The sequence below is a fragment of the Ictidomys tridecemlineatus genome, chromosome 10 (assembly GCF_052094955.1).
Source record: "Ictidomys tridecemlineatus isolate mIctTri1 chromosome 10, mIctTri1.hap1, whole genome shotgun sequence".
In the NCBI taxonomy this organism is placed as follows: domain Eukaryota; kingdom Metazoa; phylum Chordata; class Mammalia; order Rodentia; family Sciuridae; genus Ictidomys; species Ictidomys tridecemlineatus.
In genome coordinates, this window is record NC_135486.1 from 123,631,607 (window position 1) to 123,645,323 (window position 13,717).

At 43.4% G+C, this 13,717-nt stretch overlaps 1 protein-coding gene across 6 annotated transcripts; it reads right to left on the minus strand.

Moving 5' to 3' along the window:
• Positions 1 to 1,032: 1,032 nt before the first annotated feature.
• On the minus strand, positions 1,033 to 13,070 carry Fus (FUS RNA binding protein). Of its 6 annotated transcripts, none has more exons than XM_078024021.1 (15): positions 12,936 to 13,070; positions 11,418 to 11,442; positions 11,124 to 11,278; positions 9,878 to 10,019; positions 9,553 to 9,740; positions 8,840 to 9,050; positions 7,223 to 7,257; positions 5,695 to 5,727; positions 5,038 to 5,141; positions 3,548 to 3,677; positions 3,134 to 3,235; positions 2,902 to 3,025; positions 2,193 to 2,296; positions 1,946 to 2,093; positions 1,033 to 1,393 (listed from the first exon to the last, which is right to left on the minus strand). In XM_078024021.1, the coding sequence occupies exons 1-15, from the start codon at positions 12,946 to 12,948 to the stop codon at positions 1,354 to 1,356; spliced, it is 1,554 nt and encodes a 517-aa protein (XP_077880147.1). In that variant the 5' UTR covers positions 12,949 to 13,070; the 3' UTR covers positions 1,033 to 1,353. The 6 variants fall into 6 exon arrangements, with proteins under 6 accessions (XP_077880147.1, XP_077880146.1, XP_077880145.1 ...); XM_078024020.1 differs by having other exon boundaries at positions 5,038 to 5,144; XM_078024019.1 differs by having other exon boundaries at positions 9,878 to 10,022.
• Between the last annotated feature and the right edge of the window lie 647 nt (positions 13,071 to 13,717).

Here is a 13,717-nt window from a genome sequence, read left to right on the forward strand (position 1 = left end):
GCAAGGTCATATGCTAAGCGGTTGGGAGTCAGTGTTATATAACTCGATACCCTTACCCACACCAGACTTCCCACCCATTGCAATCATGAATCTTCAAGCCTAAAACCTCAAAATACCATAGGCAAAATGTATAAGTGATCTAACTAGACCAGCCTTCCTATAGCAGATTATCTACTGAAGATCCAATTCCCCAAAAACTAGGTAGCAGTCCACTTTCTCATCTACTTTAAACACAAGGGACCACCCTCTACATTCCTTTCCCAGCCTTCTACCCACCTCACACACCATCTCCAGACCTCTTCAAAATTTAACATCCTATAAGCATTTAAGCAAACAAGTTTGGGACAGAAGTTTGCCCCCTTCAAAACCTCCTGCACAATTGTATCAGTATTAAAATGCTAATAGAAATGCTATCAAAAGAGTAAACTCAATTCTGATTCCTAATCTCTGATTCTGAGACAGCAACATAACTGCTGCCCCTCATTTTCAGTTTATAAAGCAAATGGCCTGGTTTTCTAGGGTTTAGCGTCACAACTCTGTAGAACCTCCATTGGCACTAAACAATGGAATGAAAGTAGGCACTCTAGTTATTCTCCCAACTTGGTAATGTGCTTCTCTCCCATAGTCAGATTTTGTTTGCGGTTTTTGTTTGGTTTGGTGGTTGTTTATTGTTGTTGGTTTTTCTTTTTTGGAACTGGGGATGGAACCCAGTGCTTTCAAATGTGAGGCAAATGCTTTGCCACTGAGCTACATCCAGCCCATCATGGTCAGATTTAATACTGCTCCAAATACAAATCTAATTTGTTTGAACCTCAAGAGCCAAGAATTCTTAAAGAGTAAATCTGCTACAAATGGTAAAAAAAAAAAACCATCATGTAAATTGTGGCAAAACTCCCATAGACAGGCAAACCTGGAGCAATCAATACTCATCACACCCTGTATTTTCATTTACCCCATTACACACCCAATTTTGCCATGACATAAATTTAAACTCTACTCTCAAGGATACCACTTGTCCTTTTCTCCCCTAGATCAAGTATCAAATACTTTATTTCTAGTTCCTGCTGGGCAGGAACAAATCATTATATTCCTGCTACACAGCATGATCTCAGAGGCATACTCTCCACATTCCTGTCACGGACATCAATCCTCCAGGAAAGTGAAGAGGGGGAAGAGTAACAAATTTTAACTAAAACGATGGTTTTTAATGGGAACCAGAGGTATGGCTACAATCATGTAGTCCAACACAAATCCATGGGTGTTCAGGAGGTGGAAGGTTACAAAAAAAAAAAAAAAAAAAGGGGTAACACTGGGTACAGGAAGAAAAGCTGTTCCAGAACCTCAGGAGCCAGGCTAATACGGCCTCTCCCTGCGATCCTGTCTGTGCTCACCCCTAGGGAAAAAGAAAAAGTGTCTGTTAGGTTTGAATTACCAACTTCTCCACCTACTCCATACCCCCAAACATTCTACCAGACCCTCTTAAGTCTCAACCAAGCAAATGCCTTATCTGTAAGTAAAATGGATCTAAAGAGTAGTTCCCCTGATTTTCCTCCTTTCTCCCATCTCCTCACCTTTCCCAGCTCTTTTGACAATCAGGAGACTGAACTCAGTGCTGCCCTGCAATCTTGCTAAGCCTCACTAGGTTACTGAGGCTGGTCTTGAACTTGAAATCTTCATACCTCAGCCTGGGATTACAGGTGGATATCCCTATCTCTGCCTGGCTCAACCCCAAACCCCCCCTTTTTAAATTTTTAAATAGAGTCTCAATTAATTTGTCCAGGCTGATCTCAAAATTGGGATCCTCCAAACACAACTGTCAGTATTAAAGGTATATGCCATTGTGTGCAACTTTTAGCTCTTTACAAAGAAACCATTTTCAACACAATCTTATTACCCCATGTCCTGTGTTCAATTGCTTTATTTTCCTTTTTATACTCTTACTCACCTGGAGTCCATCTTGCCAGGGCCAAAGCCACCTCTGTCCCCACCTCCCCGGCCCCCTCGGAAGCCCCCACGGTCCCCTCCACGGCCCCGGTAGCCGCCCCGATCATAGCCTCCTCTGCCGCCACGTCGATCATCTCCATAGTTACCCCCTAGGACAAAAGAAATATATGAGATCTCTATCCTCCTACCTTCCCCTAGCCTCCCTGCTAAAAACTAAGGGATTTTTTTGTCCAAATCCTCTCTCTTACCACCCATATGGGAGCCTCCTGGTCCCCCTCCTGGGCCATCTGGTTTAGGAGCCTTACACTGGTTGCATTCATTTCTCCAAGAGAAGTTCATGTTCTCACACGTACTAAGAAAAAGAAGACAAGTATTTTGGAAAAGTAGAGGAACAACTAGAATTAACGAGACTTAAGAACAGAAGACAAGAATAACCACTAAACCTCAGTCCATCACCTTTCCTGATATAATATTCCCCCACATGCAGTTGTTTCCTATGATCAACCAGTTTGAAAATCATACAAAATTCCAAATTTTTTAATAGCAGGCTTTCTGAGTTGCAGCATGACGGAATCTCGTTAATTCCACACCATCCTGACCAAGATTCACACAAGTTGTCCAATAGACTTATTCTGTATATATCCTTACCCCACCCACTTAATAGTCATCTAAACTATCAGACCCACTATCTCAATATCACAGGGCTTGTTTTCAAGTAAGCATTCAGGATTTTGATACTCTAATTTCCAGCACCCACTTAGGGATCTTGGATCGATAGTTATCTCCCACAGGTAACAGCAGAATATATACCAACCTTATCTAACACACTCTCAATTGAATCCTCCCTCAACCATGCAACCCAACTTTCTCATTTCTTAGTTTAGAAATATATCCAAACAATTCTATAATAAGAGCACTAAAATTTAAAAAAACAAACAAAAAAAAACTTTCACTCACGGATTAGGACATTTCCAGTCCCCAGCTCGTTGCTGACCTCCACCACCACCACCTCCACTGGGGAAACCTCCTCGGCCACCGCCGCCACTGCCACCACCTCCATAGCCTCCACGGCCCATGGGTCCTGGGTGTAGATATAAGAAGTCTGTTCCACCTTCAAGTTTGGTTAACCATCTTTTCCATGCAAGCGTTTACCATCTTCAACATTCACCACCAGGAGCTAGTAGCTCACCTCCTCGCCCTCGGCCTCCACGACCATTGCCACCACCCCGATTGAAGTCTGCTCGGCGAGTAGCAAATGACACCTTGATAGGATTCCCGGAAAATTCTTTGCCTAAAGAAAATAAAGGACGTATAAAAAAATATTTTAAGTGAGGCATGTAGCTCTGTGATAGAATACCTGCCTAGGATATATGAGGGTTCTACCTGCAGCATCTTGAGAAAGACACTTGATTCAAAAACACTTGGTACAATCTAAGAGTATACCTTCCTAAAAAGGGTTATAATCTAAAACATGAGCAAAAATTAGACTACACTGAAATTATAAACTAAGTGGTAGAAGATTCAAAAGAAGCCTCAAAATGTAACATGCTTCCTAAGGTTAGACACATACCTATGCCCACACAACCTGTTTCCTCATACATACCATCAAACCAGTCAATAGCTGCTTTGGCAGAAGGTGGGTCATCAAATGAGACCGTTGCCTCTCCCTTCAGCTTGCCAGTTTCCCTGTCTGTGTACAAATTAATCATAGGCTGTCCAGTTTTCTTATTCGTCTGAAAAATGCAAAATATTATCAATTTTGGAGGATAACAATGAAATTTTCCATTGGTATCCTTGAGGGATTAGGATCTTCCAAAATCCCCCATTATCCATATATTCAATTCCATTACTTAAAAGGACCCAATATTTGCAGGTAACAAACACACATGCTCCTATATATACTTTTTATTGGCCAGGGGATGGGGGCAGGGGGAGGGATACTGGGGATTGAACTTGGGCACTCAACCACTGAGCCACATCCGTAGCCCTATTTTGTATTTTATTTAGAGACAGGGTCTCCTGAGTTGCTTAGCACCTCGCTTTTGCTAAGGCTGGCTTTGAACTCGCGATTCTACTGTCTCAGCCTCCTGAGCTGCTGGGATTACAGGTATGCGCCACCACTCCTGGCTCCTGAATATACTTATATCTTAATATCTTATATCTTAATATATCTCCTAGACACTACACTGAGCTAGACCCTAAATTCCTAGGATCTAGGCCTGTAGCTCAGCGGTATACCACTTACTCACTTACTTGGCATGCAGAAGCCCAAGAGTTTGATCCCAAGCACCACAAATAAAAATCATTGATTATTTATTAATACCTAAGTGTAAATGCTATGTAATTGTTATACTTCTTGTTTACGACTGATAAGAAAAAATGTATGGACAAGTTCAGCTCAGACACATCTATTTTTCCAAATATTTTCAATTTTGAGTTTGGCTCAAAGCAGAACCACTGGATCCAGACAGCTTCTGGCATGGCAATGTTTTAAGTGAGGCATGTAGCTCTGTGATAGAATACTTGCCTAGGACATGAGGACCTGGGTTCTACCCCCAGCATCTTAAGACACTTGATTCAAGGACTAACACACCATCTTCCTCTTCCCGAACTGAAACTTTTATCTTTCTCAAACTACAGCTCTCCCCTGTGGTTCTAAATTAAAACCACAGTCTACACTGTCTTGGGGGACCTTTCTTATCACTTATTCTTTTTGTGCAATTTCCTAAAAAATGGCAACAACTACTGTTCTTTGCTCACCAAACTAAGCTGGCAATGACCATTAAGACTTCCATTTTTGGGGCTGGGATTGTGGCTCAGCAGTAGAGCACTCGCCTAGCACATGCGAGGCCCTGGGTTTGATCCTCAGCATCACATAAAAATAAATAGATATTGTGTCCAACTACAACTAATGAATATTAAAAAAAAAAGACTTCCATTTTTAGTGGCTACGGTTGTGGCTCAGTGGTCCACCAACAACTAAAAAAGAACTTCCATTTTTACTGCTAGCAATCCCTATGACTGATTTTTACTAATGTGTCAAATCCAAATGCCTGCCAACCAATAGAAACTATATACTCTGTTCCACAGTACCTTAATAATACCAATCTGCTTGAAGTAATCAGCCACAGACTCAATTGTAACATTCTCACCCAGGCCTTGTACAAAGATGGTGTTGTTGTCTGAATTATCCTGTTCTGCTTGTTGAACACAGGGGAACACGAAAAATTTAAAAAGGAAAAACCAAGTTAAAATATTAAAAAATTAACAGCCCTTCAATTCTCACATTTGAATATCCATATGGGTTCAGTTTTACAACTATCCATTAGAACATTTTATAACACTGTACAGAAACCAGGACTCAGGTGTTCACTGCCCAAGATCACAAAATTCATCAGCGCTTATCAACTTTCAACTGAAGATCACCAAGACAATTTACATGAAAAAAAGAAGTAAAGATTTTTTTAAATGCTGTCCATTTCTGGAGTATGGTCCACAGATGAATTGGCATCACCTGTGAATTGTTACAGATCCTCAGGCTCATTACAGACCCTCTAAATTGCTGAAGAATTATTCATTTACCTAACATTTCTGATATACTCATTTATGAATTGTTAAGTATATCTAAAACACTCTTCCCTTCTCTATCACTGCTTTTTCAGTTTTTTGTTTTATAAATTTCAAAAAACATCTAGGTGAAATCTAGATACTACTTTAACAACTTTTTCATGCCACCACCAGTGAACTCACCAGAATCATGGCGTGATCCTTGATCCCGAGGGCCTTAAGTGACACCAAAAAAACAAAAACAAAAAAGAAAAAAAAAGAAAAAAAAGAAAGAAAACAAAAACAAGGAAAAGAGCAGCTGTTAGTCAACAGGAAAGACAGACAAGGAAAAAAATTAATACCAAATTCATATTCTTGCAAAGTATCAGTTAAGTGCTCACAGCCTCACTCCAAACCCTGTCCTGGGCCTGCCCAGAGGAGAATATCATCGGCAGGTCTGGGGGAGACACAGGCCCATTTCTTAAGATCTGTAACCTGAGTCCCCACAGGGACAACGCCACACTTCAGAAAATGCTGCCTCCCCCAGCTCAGGCTGGGAAATGTCCTCAGCGCAGATTTGGGGGGGTGAGGGGAATTACCCATTAAAGTTAACAAACCAACTCATAGCTTGGCCCTTTTTCTCTCACCCCAGAGAGACATGGGCTCACCACCAGCAATGTGATGTGCATCCATCCAGTTTCTCCAAACACCAAAAACACTTATCAATTGTGGAACAATTTTTAATTTCATCTTTAGAAACCATTCTTAAGACCATGTTAAGTTTCCCCAAAACCACATGAAAATTAACATACATGATAGCTATTGTATTTTTAAAGCATGTCCCAGGGAACAGACCAGAAATCTTATTTCCATAATGCAGCCTCTTTTTTTTTTTCCAGAGACCATCTTTGACCAATGTTTATCTGAATTCATCATATGCAAATATTGTACCCATACGCAATGACACCTAAGTCATGAACCCACGCCTTTGGCTTTAATGTTGAGACAAATCAAGAAACCTTTTGTTAACCAAACCAGAAAAGTTCCAGCTTACTGGGAGACTTCTCAAATTTGCCATTTTTCCATGAATTCAGTTTGTGCTGTTTAAGACCTGGTTATTTCCCATGAGCCACACATGCTCCCAAATCTTTCTTGAAGTAGTCCACACCTTCCTTCCCAGAGCTAGTTTCTATTTGCCCATCTAAGTACATTATGTAGAATTGCATTGACACCACTCGGTACTTAATATAAAGTATATACCAACTTCACCGTCCTCAGGCAGGGCAATATTTCATGTCCTCATAGAATTAAAACATTTGGAGGTTGTTACACACACACATACACACACACTAGCCTTGGACACATACTGATCAAAAGGATCCTAAAGCCAAGTTGGCACCACGTGTTCCAGCACACTCCCTCCAGTTTCTCAAAATGGTGGTCACTAAATGCCAGGTATGGCAACACCCCTATCAAGAGGCCTACTAGATACCTCTATTAACCTGGGTCAAACCAATTTGATACCAGACGACTGCTGAGTCTTACCCCTGCCTGCCTTCAGGTTAGCACACATCTGGCAGCAGGGTGGCATTCTACCCCACCACTTTCTGGAGGTGGTTATGGACACTTCAAAACCTTTGACACTTAAATTAACACGCTAAGACATCTGCAAATGAACAATCAGACAAAGCATTGCTGGGAGTTGGGAATTTTGGAAACTCTGTTCACTTACCACCAAATTTATTGAAGCCACCACGGTCACTTCCGCTGGAGAAGACAAGTTAGAAGAAAGGACATGAAGCTTCCAACGGCTACAAAAGGGTGTTTTTGATTTTAACATTCCCCAAACATGGGTAGGTGTTTTGGGAAAAAGATACAAGTGGCTACTAAAATACATCCCTTCCTGACCAACCCTTGTCTGACCTGTGAGCATGTCACACACACGTGTGCAATTTCTCAGACACAGTTAAGAATTTTGCTTCAAAAGATTATATATCTATTTCCTCTGGAAAAAAAAAATGACCCATTTTCCTTGGTTGTTCTTCCGACGTAGCAGATGTTTTTTTCCTCGTCGTGAATGTTGACAACCCAGTAGTTGGTTTAAAAACCCTACCCCCAATGTACCCAGAAGACATTTCACACCAGGCTGGGGTAGCCCTCAACACATTTTTGTGGATTTTGCTTTGAAAGCAGCAAGCAGACCCATTCCATAAAAAGTCAAAACCAAAGGCAATTTCCCCTTAAAGCAAGACAGACTTAGCTAAGCCCTATCCTAACTACTGAGCTGTTTTTGATCACCCTCCACCCCCGGGGTCACCCCTTCTACACTGTGAGAAGAGCGGAGTATTTTGCAATGTCACCTTTCATACCTGTGGCACATAAAATGCAGAGCAAGTTAACAGTCACATAACAGTTGTTTTTCTTTTTAAAGTTTTGCAATAAACACACGCACACAACAGAGTTTTCCTTATTTTGCACACTTTTGAGATTGCCCCCACCCACCTCTGAATACTTACCATATACAAACTCATTTTAAAAAACCTATTTTTTCCAAAAAAAGTAACACTGACATTCCTCCCCTTTTCAAGGAGACAGTAGGATTCTTCAAATCCTATATATCCAACAGATTTGACAAATGTTTTAACATCAAATCTAAGGTTCTACTTCAGCAGAAGGGAAGGAAAGAAGATCCAATTGGACAAGCTGATGCTTTTAACCAACCAGGGGAAGACGGACAGTGGAATAAATAGGTGGGATTCCACTGTCAAGCATTATCTTGCCCCAAAGGTCTGCACACTTCAGTCAGATGACCCCATAAACCAAGTCACACACAAAATCAGTCAGTCAAATTAGTGCAAATCACGTTCTTGGATTCAAGTGACTACAGAATACGGGAAGAATAAGTAGCCAATTCCTGGAAGCTGAAGTCAGGTTATCCATTACCAACTCCCCTGGAGAACACATGGGAATGCACATGCCAAGTTTCCCTATTTCCCAGGAGTGGGATCATCGGTTTCCCTTGCAGAGTTAAGAAGTCTTTACTTCCATGTTTCTTGCCTAGGATATCAATGACTCCAATCCATACACAGCTATGTACTTTTTCTTTTTCTTTGGAAATAAAAGCATCATACTCAAACATCTACTCACAGGTGTAGATAGGAATTTAGGCTCCCAAGTTCTCATAAAAATAAAATGGGAAAGTACAAAGAAAGTCACTGCCCCAAAATCAAAGCCCTCACAGATCCCCAGAGAATAAGAATACTAACCATGCACTAGGGACTGGTTTCAAGGGAGATTCATGCACCCTCCATACTCCCCAAAGATACACCCTGACTCACAAGACACCTACCCCATGCCGCCTCTGCCTCCACGGCCACCTCCACGACCTCTGGGTTCATAGCCACCACTGCTGCGGTTATAACCACCGCCACCGCCCCTGCCACGGCCCCCTCGGTCCTGTTGGCCTCCCCCGTAGCCACCGCCGCCACCACCACTCTGGTCCTGATTGCCATAACCACCGCCTCCACCACTCATGGAGGACTGATCTTGGCCATAGCTGCCTGTGGGAGAAGAAAAGATACTTTTTTTGTGGGAGCAAAACCAGGCTGGAGATGTAGCTTAGTAGTAGTGTGTGAGTGCTCAGCATGGATAAGACCTGGGTTCAATCCCCAGAGTCAGGGGAGGAAGCCAGGCCAGGCGTAGTGATGCATGCCTTTAAGCTCAAAGGCATGGGAGGGCGTGGCAGGAGGATTTGAAGTTCAAGGTCAACTTCAGCAATTCAGAGAGGCCCTCAGCAACTTAGCAAGACCCTGTCTCAAATAAAAAGCACTGAGAATGTGGCTCAGTGGTTAAGCATCCCTGGGTTCATTCCCAGGTACCAAAAAAAAAGGGGGTAAGAGAAATGAAACATTAGTAAAAGGACCAACAGTCCCAAACAATAAGAGATAATAGAAATAAAAGAATGAGATAAAAATAAAAAGAACTTAAAAAAAAACTTTGATAAGGGCTAAACAATAGAATACAGAAAATAAGTAGGAGACGCAGCTGAAGACCCCTTCTTACCTCCACCACCACCTCCACCTCCTCCACTGCTACTGTTGTACTGATTCTGTTGTCCATAGCCCTGGGGGGGATTATAGGAGCTTTGCTGCTGTCCATAGCTTTGCTGCTGTCCACCATAGCCAGACTGTTGGCCATAGCCTCCACTTGGGGGTTGCCCATAGCTGCTGCTCTGAGAACTGCTACCATAACTATGTGGGAGAAAAAAACATCATAATCTTGGCATATCCATTATTCCCTTTCACTTTCATCCTACCCCATTCTCTTTACCCATCACTAACAATTCACCCTCATCTTTTGTGTCATCCATCCCCCACTACCACCTTACCTTCCAGAGGTGCTACTGGGAGCTGGTTGCTGGCCGTAGCCAGGATAGGACGACTGCTGCCCATAAGATGATTGGGAACTCTGGCCACTGCCATAGCCACCAGTGGAGCCATATCCCTGGGGAGCTGACTGAGTGCCATAGCCTGCTACAACGAAAAGAGAAAGGGAGTCGTAAAAGCTATGAGGAAATTTAAAACAAACAAAAAAAGGCAGGAAATGGGTTAAACATTATATATCACTTTACTTGAAAAGTCAGCTTAGAAAATGCTAGTATCTCAACTGATCAAGTTACCCTCTTTTAAATCCTAAAATTAGCCGAGTGTGGTGGCAAATGCCTGAAATCCCAGCAGCTCTGGAGGCTGAGACAGGAGGATTTAGAGTTCAAAGCCAGCCTCAGCAACTCAGACAGGCCCTATCTCTAAGTAAAACATATAAAAGAGCAGAGGATATGACTCAGTTGGTAATCCACTTGTGGGTTCAATCCAAGTTACCAAAAAATTATAAAATCTTAATTAATGCTCCAATTTCACTCTTTAAGATAGTTCCAGTTCCAATTCCCTTACCTATCCCACCAAAACCAAAAGATCCGTATGTGTTAGCTTCATTTTAACATGCTGGTATGTAAACAACATATACCAGACAATCCACATTATTTTTTTTTTCTCAGAGAGAGTGAGAGAGAGGGGGGCACAGAGAGAGAGAGAGAGAGAGAGAGAGAGAGAATTTTAACATTTTATTTATTTTTTCTTAGTTCTCGGCGGACACAACATCTTTGTTGGTATGTGGTGCTGCTGAGGATCGAACCCGGGCCGCACGCATGCCAGGCGAGCGCGCTACCGCTTGAGCCACATCCCCAGCCCCCAATCCACATTATTTACCAGTCCAACATTCAAGCAAATTTAACCTCCTTGTATACCACATGATGTATGGTAATCTGACTTAAATCATTTCCAAGCCAACTATTTCCTCCATGTAAGAATCAGCCTAAGACTCCTCTCCTTTTCATGTCAATAAAGGAAACAGGAAAAGGTCAACATATACAGAAAAGTCTCAATTTAAGAAAAAAAGGAAATAATTACAATCCATAGCACTTTTGGTTTGAAAGGATTAAGTCTCCAAGGAATTTTAAAAGTTATGAGATTGAAAAGAAAATATAGGAACCAGTTTCAACATTTCAGCACTATTCAGGTTTTAGAAAAGCAGCATTCAGAAAGAACAGAAGTAACCCAGAGTAAGAGGGACTCAACTGTTTTGGGTCTGTCCATAAGAAGAACCATAGCTGCTCTGGCCATAGCCTGAAGTGTCTGCTGACTGGCCATAACCACTGTAACTCTGCTGTCCATAGGGCTGATTGCTCTGCTGGGAGTAGCCCTGCCCAGGCTGGGTGGGGTAGGCCCCATAGCTAGAAAAAAAGAAAAAGCTGCACTGAGGAAAAATTACCTTGGAAAAGAAAAAATGAAAAACAAAAAAATACAAAAGGGAGAATTACCTTGACCACCCTTGCCCTTTACAAACTCTGGAAGCCCAAAAATGGCACTCACCTTTGGGTTGCTTGTTGAGTATAGTCTGCAAAACAAAAACACAATCACATTATCTTCTAATCACAGAAGTAAATTCCTCAACTTAAGTGCTAGGGCCCCAGATTAAGAAAAGCCAACAAAATTTTATTGCAAGAAAAGGCATAAACCCCCCACGAGATACTAATTTGTAGACAAGATGGCAATACAAGTTTTCTTACAATAAAGAAAAACAATACAAATTTCTTCAAAGAATCTGAGCAAGTTCAAAGATCTTGGTGGACAGCTATTATGTTCTGCAAACTCAATGCCACAAGCTGCTCTAAATTTACATATATTTCATTTTCACATCTGTTTTAGGAGAAAGCTATTATATTAGTTAAGATTCAGTATAAAAGAGCACAGGTTTGAATTCAAGTCCAAGACAATGGTGTTCACAATGTGGCACCCTCAGTAAGACCAAAGAATAAGATTTGTCTCTCAAAAAAAGCCGTTCTTCACCCCTTTGACCAACCTTGGAAAAAGCCAAAGTGGTGTTTTAGCACAGAGGAACAGAACCAAGACAACAAAGACCTTTGACCCAAAATGTCAAAGACAAAAGTGATGTCCTCAGGAGGCAAAGTCACCTGATCCTCAAATCCCCAAGCCTGTGGCTTCAGATTACTGTTTTCCACAGAGATGAAGAGATTCATCAAGCTAAAAGCAGAAAACACTTTCAAAATGCTATATTAAAAACGCACTAGGCAAGATCGGGTCATCTCTTCTGTACAGGAAATGAAGCACTTCCCCCGCAGGAAAAGGCAAACCGACAGCGAGAGGGCGTGGCCTCGGGGGCCGTTCTTTTCGGTTCTCACCTCAGAAAAAGGAAAATTTAGGCGGGAAACCGTAGTGACCCTGTCCCCCAGTCCGTTGATCAATTTCCCTGGCCGTCCCCAACCGTTAAGCGGGCGCGAAGCCCCGATCCCGAGCCTCCGCCCCGGCCGCGTGGCAATCTGGGCGGGAACCGAGCAGTCCCGCCCATTCCCTAAGGACCCCAGGGGCAAGGCCCACACCGGACGCGCGCGGCGGAGTCTCCTGAGGGTCTCGCGACAAAAAGTCGGACCAACACGAGGCGGAGAAGTGGGATACGCGCGGCGAGAAAGGGGGAGGGGCCAGCAGAGCGCGTGCGCGCACCAAATGCCCGGATGCAGCACTGCGACAAAGCGGACCAGAGCGCGGGGTTGGGGTGGGGGAGGGGGCCTATGCTAGAGAGACTTGGCATTTCCAACCTCCCTTTATGCTTCAAGTCGCCTCCCTCCCAACACTCACCTCATATAAACGCACTGCAAAACCAAGACTTTCAATCCCGCGAGAGTCGCCAGAGGAGCGAAACAAAATGGCGACACCGACCTGCCCCTTCTACTTTCTCCGCCACCTCCCGCCACAAGGGTGCGAGACCTTACACACGAACGCCTCCCCAGGCCCACCGAAAATCAAAAGCCCAGGTGGGAAAGAACGAAGCCCTGACTAGGCGCACCACAGCCGCCTCGCGCCCTTACATACCGTTTGAGGCCATGTCCGCGCACGCGCGCACAGGCCGCCAAGCAACAAAATTCCGACACCACTGAGCACCGCCGCCTCGACGACTGAGCAACCCCGCCTCCTGCGTCGAGGTTTATGTACGCCTCCCCGCCTACGTACCGCGGCGGAATGTACCAAATATGGAAAAGGAAAGGGGAAGAAGGATCGTATTCCCAACATTTTCCCAGGAATAAATGAGTCCAAACGGACAAAAAAGGAATAACAGCTATAAATTGATATCCTAATGTATATTATAATTTTTTGACGAATAAGTCCTGTTTATTTTGAAGGACTAGCCCCCAACTCACGTCAACCCCTATATGTACACAATGGTATGGTCTAGCTGCCTACTGGGGGCGGGGCGAGAGGGCCCAGGCCGTTGAGGGCGGAACTGTAGTCACGGCCTGGAGTCCTAGTGTGGGAACTGAAATTTCTCTGGGTGGCCCCTTTCGCTGGCCTCACTTTCACTCTCCGTGGTGTGTTTCTGTCCTCCGTTGCCCTTCCACTGTATCAGACGCCTCGTCCAGTCCGACCACTAACCTCTCTGGTTCTAACGTTTCCTCACTACCCACCCTCTCTCCGTGTGCCTGCTTTTTCACAAAACGGTTTCAGGAGCCTTTTCTTTAGTCTTTACCAGGATTTGTAGATTGTGACGTTTGACCTGAAAGAAAGCATGGACGTTAGCCTGGTTTCCTGGGTTTTAGATTTTTAAGCAAGACCCTTTCCACTTAGCCGTCCATAGGGAAAGCCCAGCAGGCCCTCCT

What these genes read in the sequence shown, in the direction of transcription:
- Fus (XM_078024018.1), bottom strand. An exon ending in CCCAGTAGCACCTCTGGAAG is followed by an intron (nt 9,741 to 9,877) that starts GTAAGGTGGTAG and finishes TCTCCCACATAG; the next exon opens with TTATGGTAGCAGTTCTCAGA. An exon ending in CCTGGCAAGATGGACTCCAG is followed by an intron (nt 1,394 to 1,945) that starts GTGAGTAAGAGT and finishes CTTTTTCCCTAG; the next exon opens with GGGTGAGCACAGACAGGATC.